This window comes from Oncorhynchus gorbuscha, linkage group LG16, assembly GCF_021184085.1.
Source record: "Oncorhynchus gorbuscha isolate QuinsamMale2020 ecotype Even-year linkage group LG16, OgorEven_v1.0, whole genome shotgun sequence".
NCBI classification, from domain to species: Eukaryota; Metazoa; Chordata; class Actinopteri; order Salmoniformes; family Salmonidae; genus Oncorhynchus; species Oncorhynchus gorbuscha.
Window position 1 is genome coordinate 53962472 of NC_060188.1, and position 16646 is coordinate 53979117.

At 42.8% G+C, this 16646-nt stretch overlaps 1 protein-coding gene across 1 annotated transcript in view; it reads right to left on the reverse strand.

Moving 5' to 3' along the window:
- LOC124000897 (opioid-binding protein/cell adhesion molecule-like) overlaps positions 1-16028 on the reverse strand; it is a 412918-nt gene extending 396890 nt beyond the window's left edge. The window contains exon 1 of the mRNA XM_046307575.1: positions 15757-16028. Within this exon, the coding sequence (XP_046163531.1) occupies positions 15757-15817 (61 nt within the window). The 5' untranslated portion in view covers positions 15818-16028. The remainder of the gene's footprint in view (positions 1-15756) is intronic.
- Between the last annotated feature and the right edge of the window lie 618 nt (positions 16029-16646).

Here is a 16646-nt window from a genome sequence, read left to right on the forward strand (position 1 = left end):
CCCCTGGTGGTGAAGGTAGGAAACAACATCTCCACCCACCTGATTCTCAACACTGGGGCCCCACAAGGGTGCATTCCCAGCCCTCTCCTGTACTCCCTGTTCAACCATGATTGCGTGGCCATGCACGCCTTCAACTCAATCATCAAGTTTGCAGAGGGAACACCCCCCTATCCACATCGACGGGACAGTAGTGGAGAAGGTGGAAAGTTTTAAGTTCCTCGGCGTACACATCACGGACGAACTGAATTGGTCCACCCACACAGACAGTGTGGTGAAGAAGGCGTGACAGCATCTCTTCAACCTCAGGAGACTGTAGAAATTTGGCTTGTCACCAAAAACACACAAACCTTTACAGATGAACAATCGAGAGCATCCTGTCGGGCTGTATCACCGCCTGATACAGCAACTGCTCCGCCCACAACCGTAAGGCTCTCCAGACGCGTCACCAGGGGCAAACTATCTGCCCTCCAGGACATCTACAGCACCTGATGTCACAAGAAGGCCAAAAAGATCATCAAGGACAACAACCACCCGAGCCACTGCCTGTTCACCCCGCTATCATCCAGAAGGCGAGGTCAGTACAGGTGCATCAAAGCTGGGACCGAGAGAATGAAAAACAGCTTCCATCTCAAGCCCAACAGACTGTTAAACAATCATCGCTGACAACATACTGACTCAAATCTCTAGCCACTTCAATAATAAAAAATTGGATGTAATAAATGTATCACTAGTCACTTTAAAAAAATGTCACTGTATATAATGTTTACATACCCTACATTACTCATCACATATGAATATACTGTACTCTGTACCATGTACTGCATCTTGCCTACAACGTTCGGCCATCGCTCATCCATATATGCATATGTACATATTCTTATTCATTCCTTTACACTTGTGTGTATAAGGTAGTTGTTGTGAAATTGTTAGATATTACTGCAACCTAGGAACTAGAAGCATAAGCATTTAGCTACACTCACATTAGCAGATGTTAACCATGTGTATGTGACCAATAACATTTGATTTGATATGTTGCTTCAATATATCCACATAATTTTCCCTCCTCATGTTGCCAGCTATTTTGTGAAGTGCACCAGTCCCTCCTGCAGCAAAGCACCCCCACAACATGATGCTGCCACCCCCGTGCTTCATGGTTGGGAAGGTGTTCTTCGGCTTGCAAGCATCCCCCTTTTTCCTCCAAACATAACGATGGTCATTATGCCCCAAAAAGTTATATTTTATTTTCATCAGCCTTTTCTCCAAAAAGTACGATCTTTGTCCCAATGTGCAGTTGCAAACCGTAGTCTGGCTTTTTTTAATGGTGGATTTGGAGCAGTGGCTTCTTCCTTGCTTAGCGGTCGTTCAGGTTGTCGATATAGGACTCGTCTTACTGTGGATATAGATACTTTTGTACCTGTTTCCTCCAGCATCTTCACAAGGTCCTTTGCTGTTGTTCTGGGATTAGCCACCTAGCTAAGGTCCACTGATTAGCTGCACTGGGAAAACTATTACACTCAACTGAACGACTTGATTATTGTAGTGTTAGCTAGCTACATTGCTGTCTTCGTATCTTCGTATCCAAGATAATTGTGTTGTTTAGGTTTAGAGTGTGTAGTCTTAGAGTGATTATCTTAATTTACCGAGGTTAGCTAGCCAGCAATTTGTCGTCCTTAACGTAGGAGACTCTGCTAGCTAGCCAACGCTAGCCAACATCTTCTGAATAGAACTCAACAACCCGGTCGCATTCACAGGTAGTATCACATTTTCACTTCATTTCATTACAGTACAACGGTTTGATTTGTTTGATCGTAGCTAGCTACATAGCTAGCTACATAGCCGTCTTTGTATCAAAGATAATTGTGTAGTCTAGAGCGATTTTCTAGGTTAGCTAGCCAGCCATTGTCGTTCTTTTAACGCAATGTAACGTAAACAACACTGCTAGCTAGCCAGCTAGCCCCCGAATAGCAACACTGCAGAAACTATTACACTCAACGGAACGACTTGATTAGTGTAGTGTCAACAACGCACCCACTGCCAGCTAGCCTACTTCAGCAGTACTGTATCATTTTAATCATTTTAGTCAATAAGATTCTTGCTACGTAGCTTAACTTTCTGAACATTCGAGACGTGTAGTCCACTTGTCATTCCAATCTCCTTTGCGTTAGCGTAGCCTCTTCTGTAGCCTGTCAACTATGTGTCTGTTTATCCCTGTTCTCTCCTCTCTGCACAGACCATACAAACGCTCCACACCGCGTGGCCGCGGCCACCCTACTCTGGTGGTCCCAGCGCGCACGACCCACGTGGAGTTCCAGGTCTCCGGTAGCCTCTGGAACTGCCAATCTGCGGTCAACAAGGCAGAGTTCATCTCAGCCTATGCCTCCCTCCAGTCCCTCGACTTCTTGGCACTGACGGAAACATGGATCACCACAGACAACACTGCTACTCCTACTGCTCTCTCTTCGTCCGCCTACGTGTTCTCGCACACACCGAGAGCTTCTGGTCAGCGGGGATCCTCATCTCTCCCAAGTGGTCATTCTCTCTTTCTCCCCTTACCCATCTGTCTATCGCCTCCTTTGAATTCCATACTGTCACAGTTACCAGCCCTTTCAAGCTTAACATCCTTATCATTTATCGCCCTCCAGGTTCCCTCGGAGAGTTCATCAATGAGCTTGATGCCTTGATAAGCTCCTTTCCTGAGGACGGCTCACCTCTCACAGTTCTGGGCGACTTTAACCTCCCCACGTCTACCTTTGACTCATTCCTCTCTGCCTCCTTCTTTCCACTCCTCTCCTCTTTTGACCTCACCCTCTCACCTTCCCCCCCTACTCACAAGGCAGGCAATACGCTCGACCTCATCTTTACTAGATGCTGTTCTTCCACTAACCTCATTGCAACTCCCCTCCAAGTCTCCGACCACTACCTTGTATCCTTTTCCCTCTCACTCTCATCCAACACCTCCCACACTGCCCCTACTCGGATGGTATCGCGCCGTCCCAACCTTCGCTCTCCCCCGCTACTCTCTCCTCTTCCATCCTATCATCTCTTCCCTCCGCTCAAACCTTCTCCCACCTATCTCCTGATTCTGCCTCCTCAACCCTCCTCTCCTCCCTCTCTGCATCCCTTGACTCTCTATGTCCCCTATCCTCCAGGCCGGCTCGGTCCTCCCCTCCCGCTCCGTGGCTCGATGACTCATTGCGAGCTCACAGAACAGGGCTCCGGGCAGCCGAGCGGAAATGGAGGAAAACTCGCCTCCCTGCGGACCTGGCATCCTTTCACTCCCTCCTCTCTACATTTTCCTCCTCTGTCTCTGCTGCTAAAGCCACTTTCTACCACGCTAAATTCCAAGCATCTGCCTCTAACCCTAGGAAGCTCTTTGCCACCTTCTCCTCCCTCCTGAATCCTCCTCCCCCCCCCTCCTCCTCTCTCTGCAGATGACTTCGTCAACCATTTTGAAAAGAAGGTCGACGACATCCGATCCTCGTTTGCTAAGTCAAACGACACCGCTGGTTCTGCTCACACTGCCCTACCCTGTGCTCTGACCTCTTTCTCCCTATCCCCTCCTCTCTCCAGATGAAATCTCGCTCATCAACTCATCCCTGACCGCTCTTGACGGCCGGTCCGCCCAACAACCTGCCCGCTTGACCCTATCCCCTCCTCTCTTCTCCAGACCATTTCCGGAGACCTTCTCCCTTACCTCACCTTCGATCTCATCAACTCATCCCTGACCGCTGGCTACGTCCCTTCCGTCTTCAAGAGAGCGAGAGTTGCACCCCTTCTGAAAAAACCTACACCTCGATCCTCTCTCACCCCCCTTCTCCTTTCCCCCTTTAAGATTTAGATGCACTATTGTAAAGTGACTGTTCCACTGGATGTCATAAGGTGAATGCACCCCCAATTTGTAAGTCGCTCTGGATAAGAGCGTCCTGCTAAAGATGCACTGTCTGGACTGACTGTTCCACTGGAAATTTGTGACTTAAATGTAATGTAATGAAATCACAAGACGGAGCTGCCTTCCTCCGGGGAAGGACTGCCCGTTCCATGATCTCACCATCACGGTAATGTAAATGGATTGATTTGCACTTTTCCCACCAAAGTACGTTCATCTCTAGGAGACAGAATACGTCTCCTTCTTCAGCGTTATGACGGCTGTGTGGTCCCATGGTGTTTATACTTGCAAACTATTGTTTGTACAGATGAACGTGGTGTGGTACCTTCAGGCGTTTGGAAATTGTTCCCAAGGATGAACCAGACTTGTGGAGGTCTACAATTTATTTTCTGAGGCTGATTTCTTTTGATTTTCCCATGATGTCAAGCAAAGAGGCACTGAGTTTGAAGGTAGGCCTTGAAATACATCCACAGGTACAACTCCAATTGACTCAAATTATGTCAATTAGCCTATCAGAAGCATCTGAAACCATGACATCATTTTCTGGAATTTTCCAAGCTGTTTAAAGGCACTGTCAATTTAGTGTATGTAAACTTCTGACCCACTGGAATTGTGATACAGTGAATTATAAGTGAAATAATCTGTCTGTAAACAATTGTTGGAAATATTACTTGTGTCATGCACAAAGTAGATGTCCTTACCGACTTGCCAAAACTATAGTTTCTTAACAATAAATTTGTGGAGTGGTTGAAAAATGAGTTTTAATGACTCCAAACTAAGTGTATGTAAACTTCTGACTTCAACTGTGGACTATTTTAAACTGTGTGATTGAGACAAGGATGAATACTATGAACATGTATCTTTGTGTCAAACACATTTCTGATTAAACAGACACCTGGGAATTCCACACCTTGTCTTTTGAAAAAGTCTTAAATTAGATGTTTCTGTACATTTGAGACAATGTTATTTCAAGGCTCATTATCTTACAAATAACAGAGAGCAAAATATTGTGCTCCAATTTCACGGAGCTGTCAACAATAATGAATTGCGTTGAGTATGCAACATTGATGAGAACGCTTTGTAAATCCACCTGCAAGTCTATAGCATTATTTTATGGAAATTAACAAGAGAAAGATTAACAAGATTTAATAGGATCATATTCATCTGCCCTCTCATACATGTAATGAAAAGCTTCCTGCAAGGACCATGTAGACAGCTGGAGTACAAAACAAATCCCAAATCAAATCAAATTTTTATTTGTCACATACACATGGTTAGCAGATGTTAATGCGAGTGTAGCGAAATGCTTGTGCTTCTAGTTCCGACAATGCAGTGATAACCAACAAGTAATCTAACTAACAATTCCAAAACTACTGTCTTATACACAGTGTAAGGGAATAAGGAATATGTACATAAGGATATATGAATGAGTATATAATACATCATAGTTATATGATGTATTAGGGACAGATCACATTTTATTGGGGATGAGGGGTGGTCCAAAATAAGGGAGGGTTGCTTTGAGGAGGGTTGTGTTTTTTTTTTTTTATTGGGCACAGGGGAGGGCAGTGTTTTTTTCCTTCTGGTTAACATTTGCTCTTTTGCAGATTTTACTATATAATTTCTTCTATGCCAGCCACATTTCCTCATCTTCTTGCATGTGCCTCCCCTATATCAAGGTGTTTTGGTACTTCCCCTCATGCACTACGCTTTTCAGTGAGCTAACTTTTACTATACCACAGGTCAGTATAGTCTACCAGTCTGACTGTCTGTCTATCCTGCCCTCTATCCACGATTCATAGTGACAATAGTGGTAAGTTGATCGTTTGCCAAGATCTGCAATAGTCTAACTATTAATCATATCGCACATAAAAGCATTCAAAGCTGCATCAAATTTCTTAACTAGTAAGATGGTGGCCTTCTCCATTGGCACCATCTTTTCATCTTTACCTGACAAGAGAACAGGGCTGTGACGGTCATGGAATTTAAGATGACGGTGACTGGTAAGCCAAATGACTACGTCGCTGGTAGCTCCGGACCGCCGACCGTCGCTGGAGGCTCCGGACCGTCTCAGGAGGTTCCGGACCGTGGAACGTCAGCTGGGCCGCGAACCCCAGTTTTGTCGTTGTTGTTGTTGTTCCGTCCGCCTGCTTCCATGGCAGGCTTCTGTCTCTTGCAATAATCTCTTCCCACATTCAGGATGTCCTCCACTCCAGGCTTTCCTCCTGGGCACACTGCTTGGTCCTTTGTTGTTGGGATCTTCTGTCACAATCGTCATAATAACTGGACCAAAGCGCAGCATGATCTGGGTTCCACATATTTTATTACTATGTGAAACTCAAAGCAAAACAAAACAATAAACGTGACGAAAATGCAGTGCTCACATGCACTACACAAAAACAAGATTCCAAAGCACAAAGGGGAAAATGGCTGCCTAAATATGATCCCCAATCAGAGACAATGATAAACAGCTGCCTCTGTTTGGGAACCATACTAGGCCAACATAGAAATATAATTACCTAGATGACCCACCCAAGTCACTTCCCGACCTAACCAATATGGAGAATAAAAAGCTGTCTATGGTCAGGGCGTGACATAAACAAATCATAATAGATTTGAGATTCTTCAAGGTAACCACCCTATGCCTTGATGACAGCTTTGCACACTATTGCATTCTCTCAACCAGCTTCATGAGGTATTCACCTGGAATGCATTTCAATTAACAGGTGTGCCTTGTTAAAAGGGTGTTATACAGAAGATAGCTCTATTTGGTAAAATACCAAGTCCATATTATGGCAAATAAGCAAAGAGAAACGACAGTCCATCATTACTTTAAGACATGAAGGTCAGTCAATCCGGAAAATGTCAATAACTTTTAAAGGTTTCTTCTAGAGCAGTGGCAAAAACCATCAAGCGCAATGATGAAATTGGCTCTCATGAAGACAGCTGCTGCAGAGAAAAAGTTTGTTAGCATTACCAGCCTCAGAAATTGCAGTCCAAATAAATGTATCACAGAGTTTAAGTAACAGACACATCTCAACAGCAAATGTTCAGAGGAGACTGCATGAATCAGCCCTTCATGGTAGAATTGCTGCAAAGAAACCACTACTAAAGGACACCAATAATAATAAGAGACTTGCTTGGGCCAAGAAACACAAGCAATGGACATTAGACCGGTAGAAATCTGTCCTTTGGACTTATGAGTCCAAATTTCTGATTTTTGGTTCCAACAGTGTCTTTGTGAGACGCATAGTAGGTCAACGGATGATCTCCACATGTGTGGTTCCCACCATGAAAGAGGAGGTGTGATGGTGTGGGAGTACTTTGCTGGTGACACTGTCAGTGATTTATTTAGAATTCAAGGCAGACTTAACCAGCATGGATACCACAGCATTCTGCAGCAATACTCCATCCCATCTGTTTTTCAACAGGACAATGACGCAACACACCTCAAGGCTGTGTAAAGGCTATTTAACCAAGAAGGAGAGTGATGGAGTGCTGCATCAAATGACCTGGCATCCACAAATCACCTGACCTCAACCCAATTGAGATGGACTGCAGAATTAAGGAAAAGCAGTTAACAAGTGATCAGCATGTGGGAACTCCTTTAAACTGTTTTGGCTGCAATCCCCCTATCGGGATAAATGTCATCAACAACCGCTGAATAGCATAGTGCTACATACAGTAAATATTACTATAAATATTTATATTCATGAAATCACAAGTGTAATATAGGAAAACACCGCTTAGCCTTTTGTTAATCCCCCTGTCGTCTCAGATTTTGAAATTGTGCTTCACAGTGAAAGCAATCCAAGCGTTTGTGTAAATTTATCGATTGCATGATAAAACATTAAGTACACTTAGCATCAGGTAGCTCGGTCACGAAAATCAGAAAAGCAATCAAATTAATCGTTTACCTTTGATGATCTTCGGATGTTTTCACTCACGAGACTCCCAGTTACACACCAAATGTTCCGTTTGTTCCATAAAGATGATTTTTATATCCAAAATTGTGAAGAATCAACAAGTGGGACACAATCATGAAGTGGAACAACATTTATTGGATATTTCAAACTTTTTTAACAAATCAAAAACTGAAAAATTGGGTGTGCAAAATTATTCAGCCCCCTTAAGTTAATACTTTGTAGCGTCACCTTTTGCTGTGATTACAGCTGTAAGTCACTTGGGGTATGTCTCTATCAGTTTTGCACATCGAGAGACTGAAATTCTTTCCCATTCCTCCTTGCAAAACAGCTCGAGCTCAGTGAGGTTGGATGGAGAGCATTTGTGAACAGCAGTTTTCAGTTCTTTCCACAGATTCTCGATTGGATTCAGGTCTGGACTTTGACTTGGCCATTCTAACACCTGGATATGTTTATTTTTGAACCATTCCATTGTAGATTTTGTTTTATGTTTTGGATCATTGTCTTGTTGGAAGACAAAACTCCGTCCCAGTCTCAGGTCTTTTGTAGACTCTCTTCTTCCAGAATGGTCCTGTATTTGGCTCCATCCATCTTCCCATCAATTTTAACCATCTTCCCTGTCCCTGCTGAAGAAAAGCAGGCCCAAACCATGATGCTGCCACCACCATGTTTGACAGTGGGGATGGTGTGTTCAGGGTGATGAGCTGTGTTGCTTTTACGCCAAACATAACGTTTTGCTTTGTTGCCAAAAAGTTCAATTTTGGTTTCATCTGACCAGAGCACCTTCTTCCACATGTTTGGTGTGTCTCCCAGGTGGCTTGTGGCAAACTTTAAACGACACTTTTTATGGATATCTTTAAGAAATGGCTTTCTTCTTGCCACTCTTCCATAAAGGCCAGATTTGTGCAACATATGACTGATTGTTGTCCTATGGACAGAGTCTCCCACCTCAGCTGTAGATCTCTTGTTGTTGATTCTTCACAAAAAAATACAGTTTTATATCATCTTTATGTTTGAAGCCTGAAATGTGGCAAAAGGTCGCAAAGTTCAAGGGGGCCGGATACTTTCGCAAGGCACTGTATTAGCAATTGAGACTGAGGAGCTGGCCGTTTACAATGGGCACCTTTTCATCCAAGCTACTCAATACTGTCCCTGCAGCCATATGAATTTAAGACTATTGGAAAGCATTCCAGGTGAAGCTGGTTGAATGAGTAGGTGTGCAAACATTTGACTGGTACTGTATATATAAAAAACACTTACATTTTCTCCTCTCCTCTCCTTCACTCCTGACTAGAGGTTGACCGATTAATCGGGACGGCCGATTAATTAGGGCCGATTTCAAGTTTTCATAACAATCTGTAATCGTCCTTTTTGGACACCGATCATGGCTGATTACATTGCACTCCACGAGGAGACTGCGTGGCAGGCTGACTTCCTGTTATGCGAGTGCCGCAAGGAGCCAAGGTAAGGTGCTAGCTAGCATTAAACTTATCTTATAAAAAACAATCAATCTTAACATAATCACTAGTCAACTGCACATGGTTAATGATATTACTAGTTTATCTAGCTTGTCCTGTGTTGCATATATTCGATGAGGTACCTGTTAATTTATCATTGAATCACAACCTACTTCGCCAAACGGGAGATTTAACATGTGCATTCACGAAAAAAAGCACTGTCGTTGCACCAATGTGTACCTAACCATAAGCATCAATGCCTTTCTTAAAATCAATACACAAGTATATATTTTTAAACCTGTATATTTAGTTAATATTGCCTGTTAACATGAATTTATTTTAACTAGGGAAATGTTGTCACTTCTCTTGCTGTCACGACTTCCGCCGAGGTTGGCTCTCCTGCCCGTTCGGGCTGTGCTCGGCGGTCGTCGTCACCGTCCTATTAGCCACTACCGATCCCTATTCGGTTATCTGTTTATGACTTCAAGCCTATCAACTCCTGAGATTAGGCTGGCAATACTAAAGTGCCTATTAGAACATCCAATAGTCAATATTAGTCAAAAATGAAATACAAATGGTATAGAGAGAAATAGTTCTATAATAAACTACAACCTAAAACTTCTTACCTGCGAATATTGAAGACTCAAGTTAATAGGAACCACCAGCTTTCACATGTTCTGATCAAGGAACTTAAACGTTAGCTTTTTTTACATGGCACATATTGCACCTTTACTTTCTTCTCCAACACTTTGTTTTTGCATTATTTAAACCAAATTGAACATGTTTCATTATTTAATTGAGACTTGATTTTATTGATATATTATATTAAGTTAAAATAAGTGTTCATTCAGTATTGTTGTAATTGTCATTATTACAAATATACGTATATAACAAAATATCGGGCGATTAATCGGTATTGGCTTTTTTTTTGGGTCCTCCACGAATCGGTATCAGTATCGGCGTTGAAAAATCCTAAATCGGTCGCCCTCTCCTCCTCATGTGATGCTGCGTGTTGCTTGGGCAAGGAACAAAGTTTCCTCACGTTGTAGAGTCATTGTTACAGCAGAAACGGACTCAACCGCACGAATGCCCAGCTGTCCTGCCTTCAGTCAGCTGGTTGTTCTACACAAAAAAACCTGGTTATGACAAGTTATATTATTTTCATGATGGTCTTCATACATACCCGTCGGTTATACAGTAACTGTGCCAGACCTAAAAGAGAAGCAATATAAATCAATGCTAAATTATATACAGTAGTATAGACTACTATTGATTGAGGGTAAAAAGACCTTACCAGAGACAGAAAGTCCTTCATAGGCCTGTGAATTGCTATTGCGCTTGCATTGTTTATGAAGCTGGTTGATTTGATTAAGTTTGACAAGGACATGACCTGCTCTGGGCTGTGGCAGAGAAAGTGCACTAATAGGAATGCTACTGTATGAACAGATCACACAGATTTAGCTTGATCAGTGGTTCTACCAAAGTATGACCATACTGTATACATTTATGAATACATCTCATTCGAAAAAAGGGGTCCAGTAGTTGAAATCATGCTGAATGAGTAGTTGAATCCATGTTCATCAGAGATATTTAAATATATACAGTTGAAGTCAAGAGGTTTACATACACTTAGGTTGGAGTAATTAAAACTTGTTATTCAACCACTCCACAAATTTCTTGTTAATAAACTATAGTTTTGGCAAGTCGGTTAGGACGTCTACTTTGTGCATGACACAAGTAATTTTTCCTACAATTGTTAACAGACAGATTATTTCATGTATAATTCACTGTATCACAATTACAGTGGGTCAGAAGTGTACATACACTAAGTTGACAGTGCCTTTAAACAGCTTGGAAAATTCCAGAAAATGATGTCATTGTATAAGGAGCATCTGATAGGCTAATTGACATCATTTGAGTCAATTTGAGGTATACCAGTGGATGTATTTCAAGGCATACCTTCCAACACAGTGCCTCTTTGCTTGTTCATCATGGGAAAATCAAAAGAAACCAGCCAAGACCTCAGGAAATAAATTGTAGACCTCCACAAGTCTGGTTCATCATTGGGAGCAATTTCCACTCCTGAAGGTACCATGTTCATCTGTACAAACAATAGTTTGCAAGTATAAACACCATGGGACGACGCAGCTGTCATACCGCTCTGGAAGGAGACGTGGTCTGTCTCCTAGAGATGAACGTACTTTGGTGGGAAAAGTGCAAATCAATCCCAGAACAACAGCAAAGTACCTTGTGAAGATGCTGGAGGAAACAGGTACAAAAGTATCTATATCCACAGTAAAACAAGTCCTATATCGACATAACCTGAAAGACTGCTCAGCAAGGAAGAAGCCACTGCTCCAAAACCACCATAAAAAAGCCAGACGACAGTATGCAACTGCACATGGGGACAAAGATCGTACTTTTTGGAGAAATGTCCTCTGGTCTGATGAAACAAAAATAGAACGGTTGGACATAATGGGGGAGGCTTGCAAGCAAAAGAACACCATCCCAACTGTGAAGCACCGGGGTGACAGCATCATGATGTGGGGGTGCTTTGCTGCAGGAGGGACTGGTGACCTTCCCAAAATGGATGGCTTTATGAGACAGGAAAATTATGTGGATATATTGAAGCAACATCTCAAGACATCAGTCAGGAAGTTAAAGCTTGGTTGCAAATGGGGCTTCCAAATGGACAATGACCCCAAGCATACTTCCAAAGTAGTGACAAAATGGCTTAAGGACAGTAAAGTCAAGGTATTGGAGTGGTCATCACAAAGCCCTGACCTCAAACCTATAGATAATTTGTTGGCAGAACTGAAAAAGTGTGTGCAGGCAAGTAGGCCTACGAACCTGACTCGGTTACCAGTTAGTCAGGAGGAATGGGCCTCAAAAGTTTCTACAGCTGCACCATTGAGGGCATCCTGACCGGTTGCATCACCGCCTGGTATGGCAACTGCTCAGCATCTGACCATACGGCGCTACAGAGGGTAGTGGGAACGGCCCAGTACATCACTGGGGCCAAGCCTCCTGCCATCCAGGTCCTATACAATAGGCGGTGTCAGAGGAAAGCCCATAAAATTGTCAGAGACTCCAGTCTACCGCACGGCAAGCGCACGGCAAGCTACCGCACGGCAAGCGGTACCGGAGCACCAAGTCTAGGACCAAAAGGCTCCTCAACAGCTTCTACCCCCAAGTCATAAGACTGATGAACAAATAATGAAATCTCAATAAACCAAAAAAAAGTGTTAAACAAATCAACATATGATGATAGCTTTGCACACTCTTGGCATTCTCTCAACCAGCTTCAATAGTCTTGAAGGAGTTCCCACATGTGCTGAGCACTTGTTGGCTGATTTTCCTTCACTCTGCAGTCCAACTCAACCCAAACCATCTCAACTGGGTTGATGTCAGGTGATTGTGAAGGCCAGGTCTTCTGATGCAGCACTACATCACTCTGCTTCTTGGACAATAGTCCTTAGCCAGGTGCCAGGTGTGTTGGGTCATTGTCCTGTTGAAAAACAAATGATAGTCCTACTAGGTGCAATCCAGCAATGCACCCCCATACCATCACATCTCTTCAACCATGCTTCACGATGGGAACCACACTTGCGGAGATTATCCAATCACCTACTCTGTGTCTCACAAAGACATGACGGTTGGAACTAAAAATCTCAAATTTGGATTCATCAGACCAAAGGACAGATTTCCACCAGTCTAATGAACATTGCTCATGTTTCTTGGCCAGAGCAAGTCTCTTCTTATTATTGGTAGCCTATAGTAGTGGTTTCTTTGCAGCAATTTGCAGCAATTTGACTGATTCACGCAGTCTCCTCTGAATTGTTGATGTTGAGATGTGTCTGTTACTTGAACTCTATGAAGCATTTATTCGGACTGCAATTTCTGAGGCTGGTAAGTCTAATGAACTTATCCTCTGCAGCAGAGGTAACTCTGGGTCTTCCTTTCCTGTGGCGGACCTCATGAGAGGCAGTTTCGTCATAGTGCTTGATGGTTTTTGCGACTGCACTTGAGACTTTCAAATTAAAATTTTCCAGACTGACTGACCTTCATGTCTTAAAATAATGATGGACTGTCTTTTCTCTTTGCTTATTTGAGCTGTTCTTGACATAATATGGACTTTTACCAAATCTTCTGTATACCACCCCTTCCTGGTCACAACACAACTGATTGGTTCAAACGCATTAAGGAAAGAAATTCCACAAATTAACTTTTAACAAGTTACAGATGGTAATTGAAATGCTTTCCAGGTGACTACCTCATGAAGCTGGTTGAGAGAATGCCAAGAGCTGCAAAGCTGTCATCAAGAGAAAGGGTAGCTACTTTGCAGAATCTCAAATATAACATTTGTTTAACTCTTTTCTGGTTACTGCATGATTCCCTATGTGTTATTTCATAGATTTGATGTCTTCAGTATTATTATAAAATGTAGAACATAGCACAAATAACAAAAAATCATTGAATGTATAGATCTGCTCAAACTGTTGACTGGTACTGTATGTAAAATGTGTTTGTAGTTTGAAGGTTAACATCCAAAAATCAATAAGCATCGTTGCAGGGGCATATAAATAATCCAACAAATTGCCTAGAGTACTATCGAAATGGACCCTTCAATAGCACAACACCAGATGCCCACATGGAGTTCTGGTTGACATCTCATTTGAGTGACAGCACCTCCTACACAGCAGTGTTCTCCTGATGTCATCGCCCAGGGGGGTGCAGTGCCCCCTATAAGTCCTGTGATGCCACCGTGGAACAGATGGAGTGTTAGTCATGCGGGATTGCTAGTGACTCTCACTCTCGGGGGGTAGGGGCCACAAAAAAAACATCTGCATTACTACCGGCCCTGGCTCTGCTGCGTCTTCACCCAGTGCAAGCTTTCTCAATTGGCGTAATTCAAAGTCCACAGATGCAGAGAAGTGATAGTCTGGCATCCCGTAGTGACAGAGCTAAGTGGCTCTGAGACCACCATCCATGGGGGACGCACAGTCCATACGCGCCCCTCCCCAAATTTTCAACAAACGCAGCTCCACATACTAGTCTCCTATTAATGTTTATGTGTTGATGTCTGGAGAAATTGCTTGAGAATTCCAAAAGTAAGCTATGAAAACCAACGTCCAATATTGTAGAACACTGCTGTTGGTACACGTACACATTTTGGACACTGATAGATGCTTTAGTCTCTTACATCACCTCGGAGTTAGTTAGCTCACTTTTGAGTGCTAGATAGACTCCTACTGACAAACAATGCTAATGAACTTGGAGTGAGCAGTGAGGTCACCCCCAATACAGTATTGGTGCCATTGTTGTATGAGTAAACATTGATACACCCCTGCATTGTAACCGTTTCAGCTTGTGCATTGACTTTCAGAAGGGAGTTTGTGTGCACAGGTGTAGGATCTTAATTTGTCCAGTGTTAGTGCAGGTTTTCAGTAAATGTATGTATGTAAATCATGAAGCTCATCTGAGGTGCAGGAAAATTGTCAGCAACAAAAGAGTGATTAAAGATCATGCATTTGTATGTTTGTGATTGCATGAATAAGTAGGTACAATGTGGCATATGAGGCTAGTTTTGCTAATGTAATATACTACATTGAGCTAATCCTGAAAGATATTACCTGAAAAACTTTCAGAAATTAGGAATTTTACTTAAGTAATATATCAATACCAGAAGTAAATCCCCCCCCCCCCCCCCCATTTGTAATACTAGACACGCTTCCCCTGAACATCAATGAAACGCACTCTGTCTCCGTTGATTAACATGTCAAAGTCCCTCACAGACGCTGCATTTCTAGCTGCGACAGAAACCAATTATCCAGACCTTGAAGTCATGGATTGAAAAGTGTTGCCGTTACCTTGGAGAATATAGGCAGCTCCTTTGACATGGTCCCAGAAATATCAATATTAATTTTATTGGCTCGGATCAAAACGGGATATGACAGTTAAGTATTTGAGGCGGCAGTTCATATGACAGACGTATAATTCACCCGACAACATAGATCCAACTGAAGCATCATCACAACAAACCCAAAAGACAGTACAGTACATCTCTCTTAGCATTCCTAATACATGCAACATGTAATCTGCATATCACTGGTATTCTGCATTATATGCTGTTGCCAATGCAAGCTTTTCTTCGCATCAATTTCTGTCAACATCAGATAGAAGTACGTTTTGGCAACCCTGTGGGAGCTTGGGAGACAACTGAGCAAGGATCACATTGAACTAAGACCAAAGTGTCTGGACAGACTTTCCTCCACTGGTGTTTCGCCTGAATCTTTTCCAACAGCTTTGACAGTGACAGACCACTTCTCAGGGGAGAGAAAGAGAAGGCGAGGGGGAGAGAGAAAGGCAGTGTGTGATTGTCAAATGTAGCTCACCCGGTAAAACTCTGTTGCTACAGTGCATCACTTCGCAACAACAATACAACAGCCAGCGTGCGGGAGATGGAGCAAAAGAGATGGAAAAGTCTTACCTGGGAACACGAGCAGCGCAAACACCCACGGCAGGATGAGGAGATACATGGAATTATACATTCTTCTAATTTAATCAGTTGACACCGATGGACACTTATGTTTCTTCACTCTCTTCTGTATTATTGTTTTTCTTTCAACAGGAATGCAGTCAACAGTGCTGTTTTGCGCTCCTTCACAATTCTCAAATGTTTCAGCTTTTCCTTCGACTGGTGTTCTCTACGCTGAAGGTTATTTAAATCCAGTGCAGGTTGTGGCAGCATGCAGCAACCGACTCCTCATTCAGTATTCACACACATACGCAGGGACCAATGCTCTGAAAGCCAAAGGGAGAGGGTTGGTCCAACTCTGCTCCACTCTCATTGGTCAAGGCTTTTGGCTGTCAGTCAGACCCTGCTCTTGTACTATTGGAACATGAGAAGTTCCACATACTTGGACTGATATCAATGTTGGAACATCTGGAAGTAATACGCCTCGATGCCAACTATACAAAACGTAACGTTATGACTATAACTACTATTCCCTGGAGATGGGAAATGAGGTACAACATGCTTTCTTGACTTTGGTTGAAGGATCACACCAGACAGGGCCAATAAAATTCGAACTAGGCTTGAAGCCCTGCCTTCCACATGTGATAAACATGAGCCTCTGATTCATTCCTTCAATTTAATACCACTATTCACCGAGCCTCAGGGAGCAGAGGTTATAGTCATAACGTTACGTTCCCTTTTAGTCAGTCAACTTCGGTACAACATACTATGAGGTAATATAATCACGCCCCAAGCCAACCCCAAAGGATATTAAATTAAATGTCCCAATGGAGACCTTGGGATTATAAAGGTTCTATCTGAAATTTTTGTAAAAATTAGTTAGTCAAATATAATTTCTATTT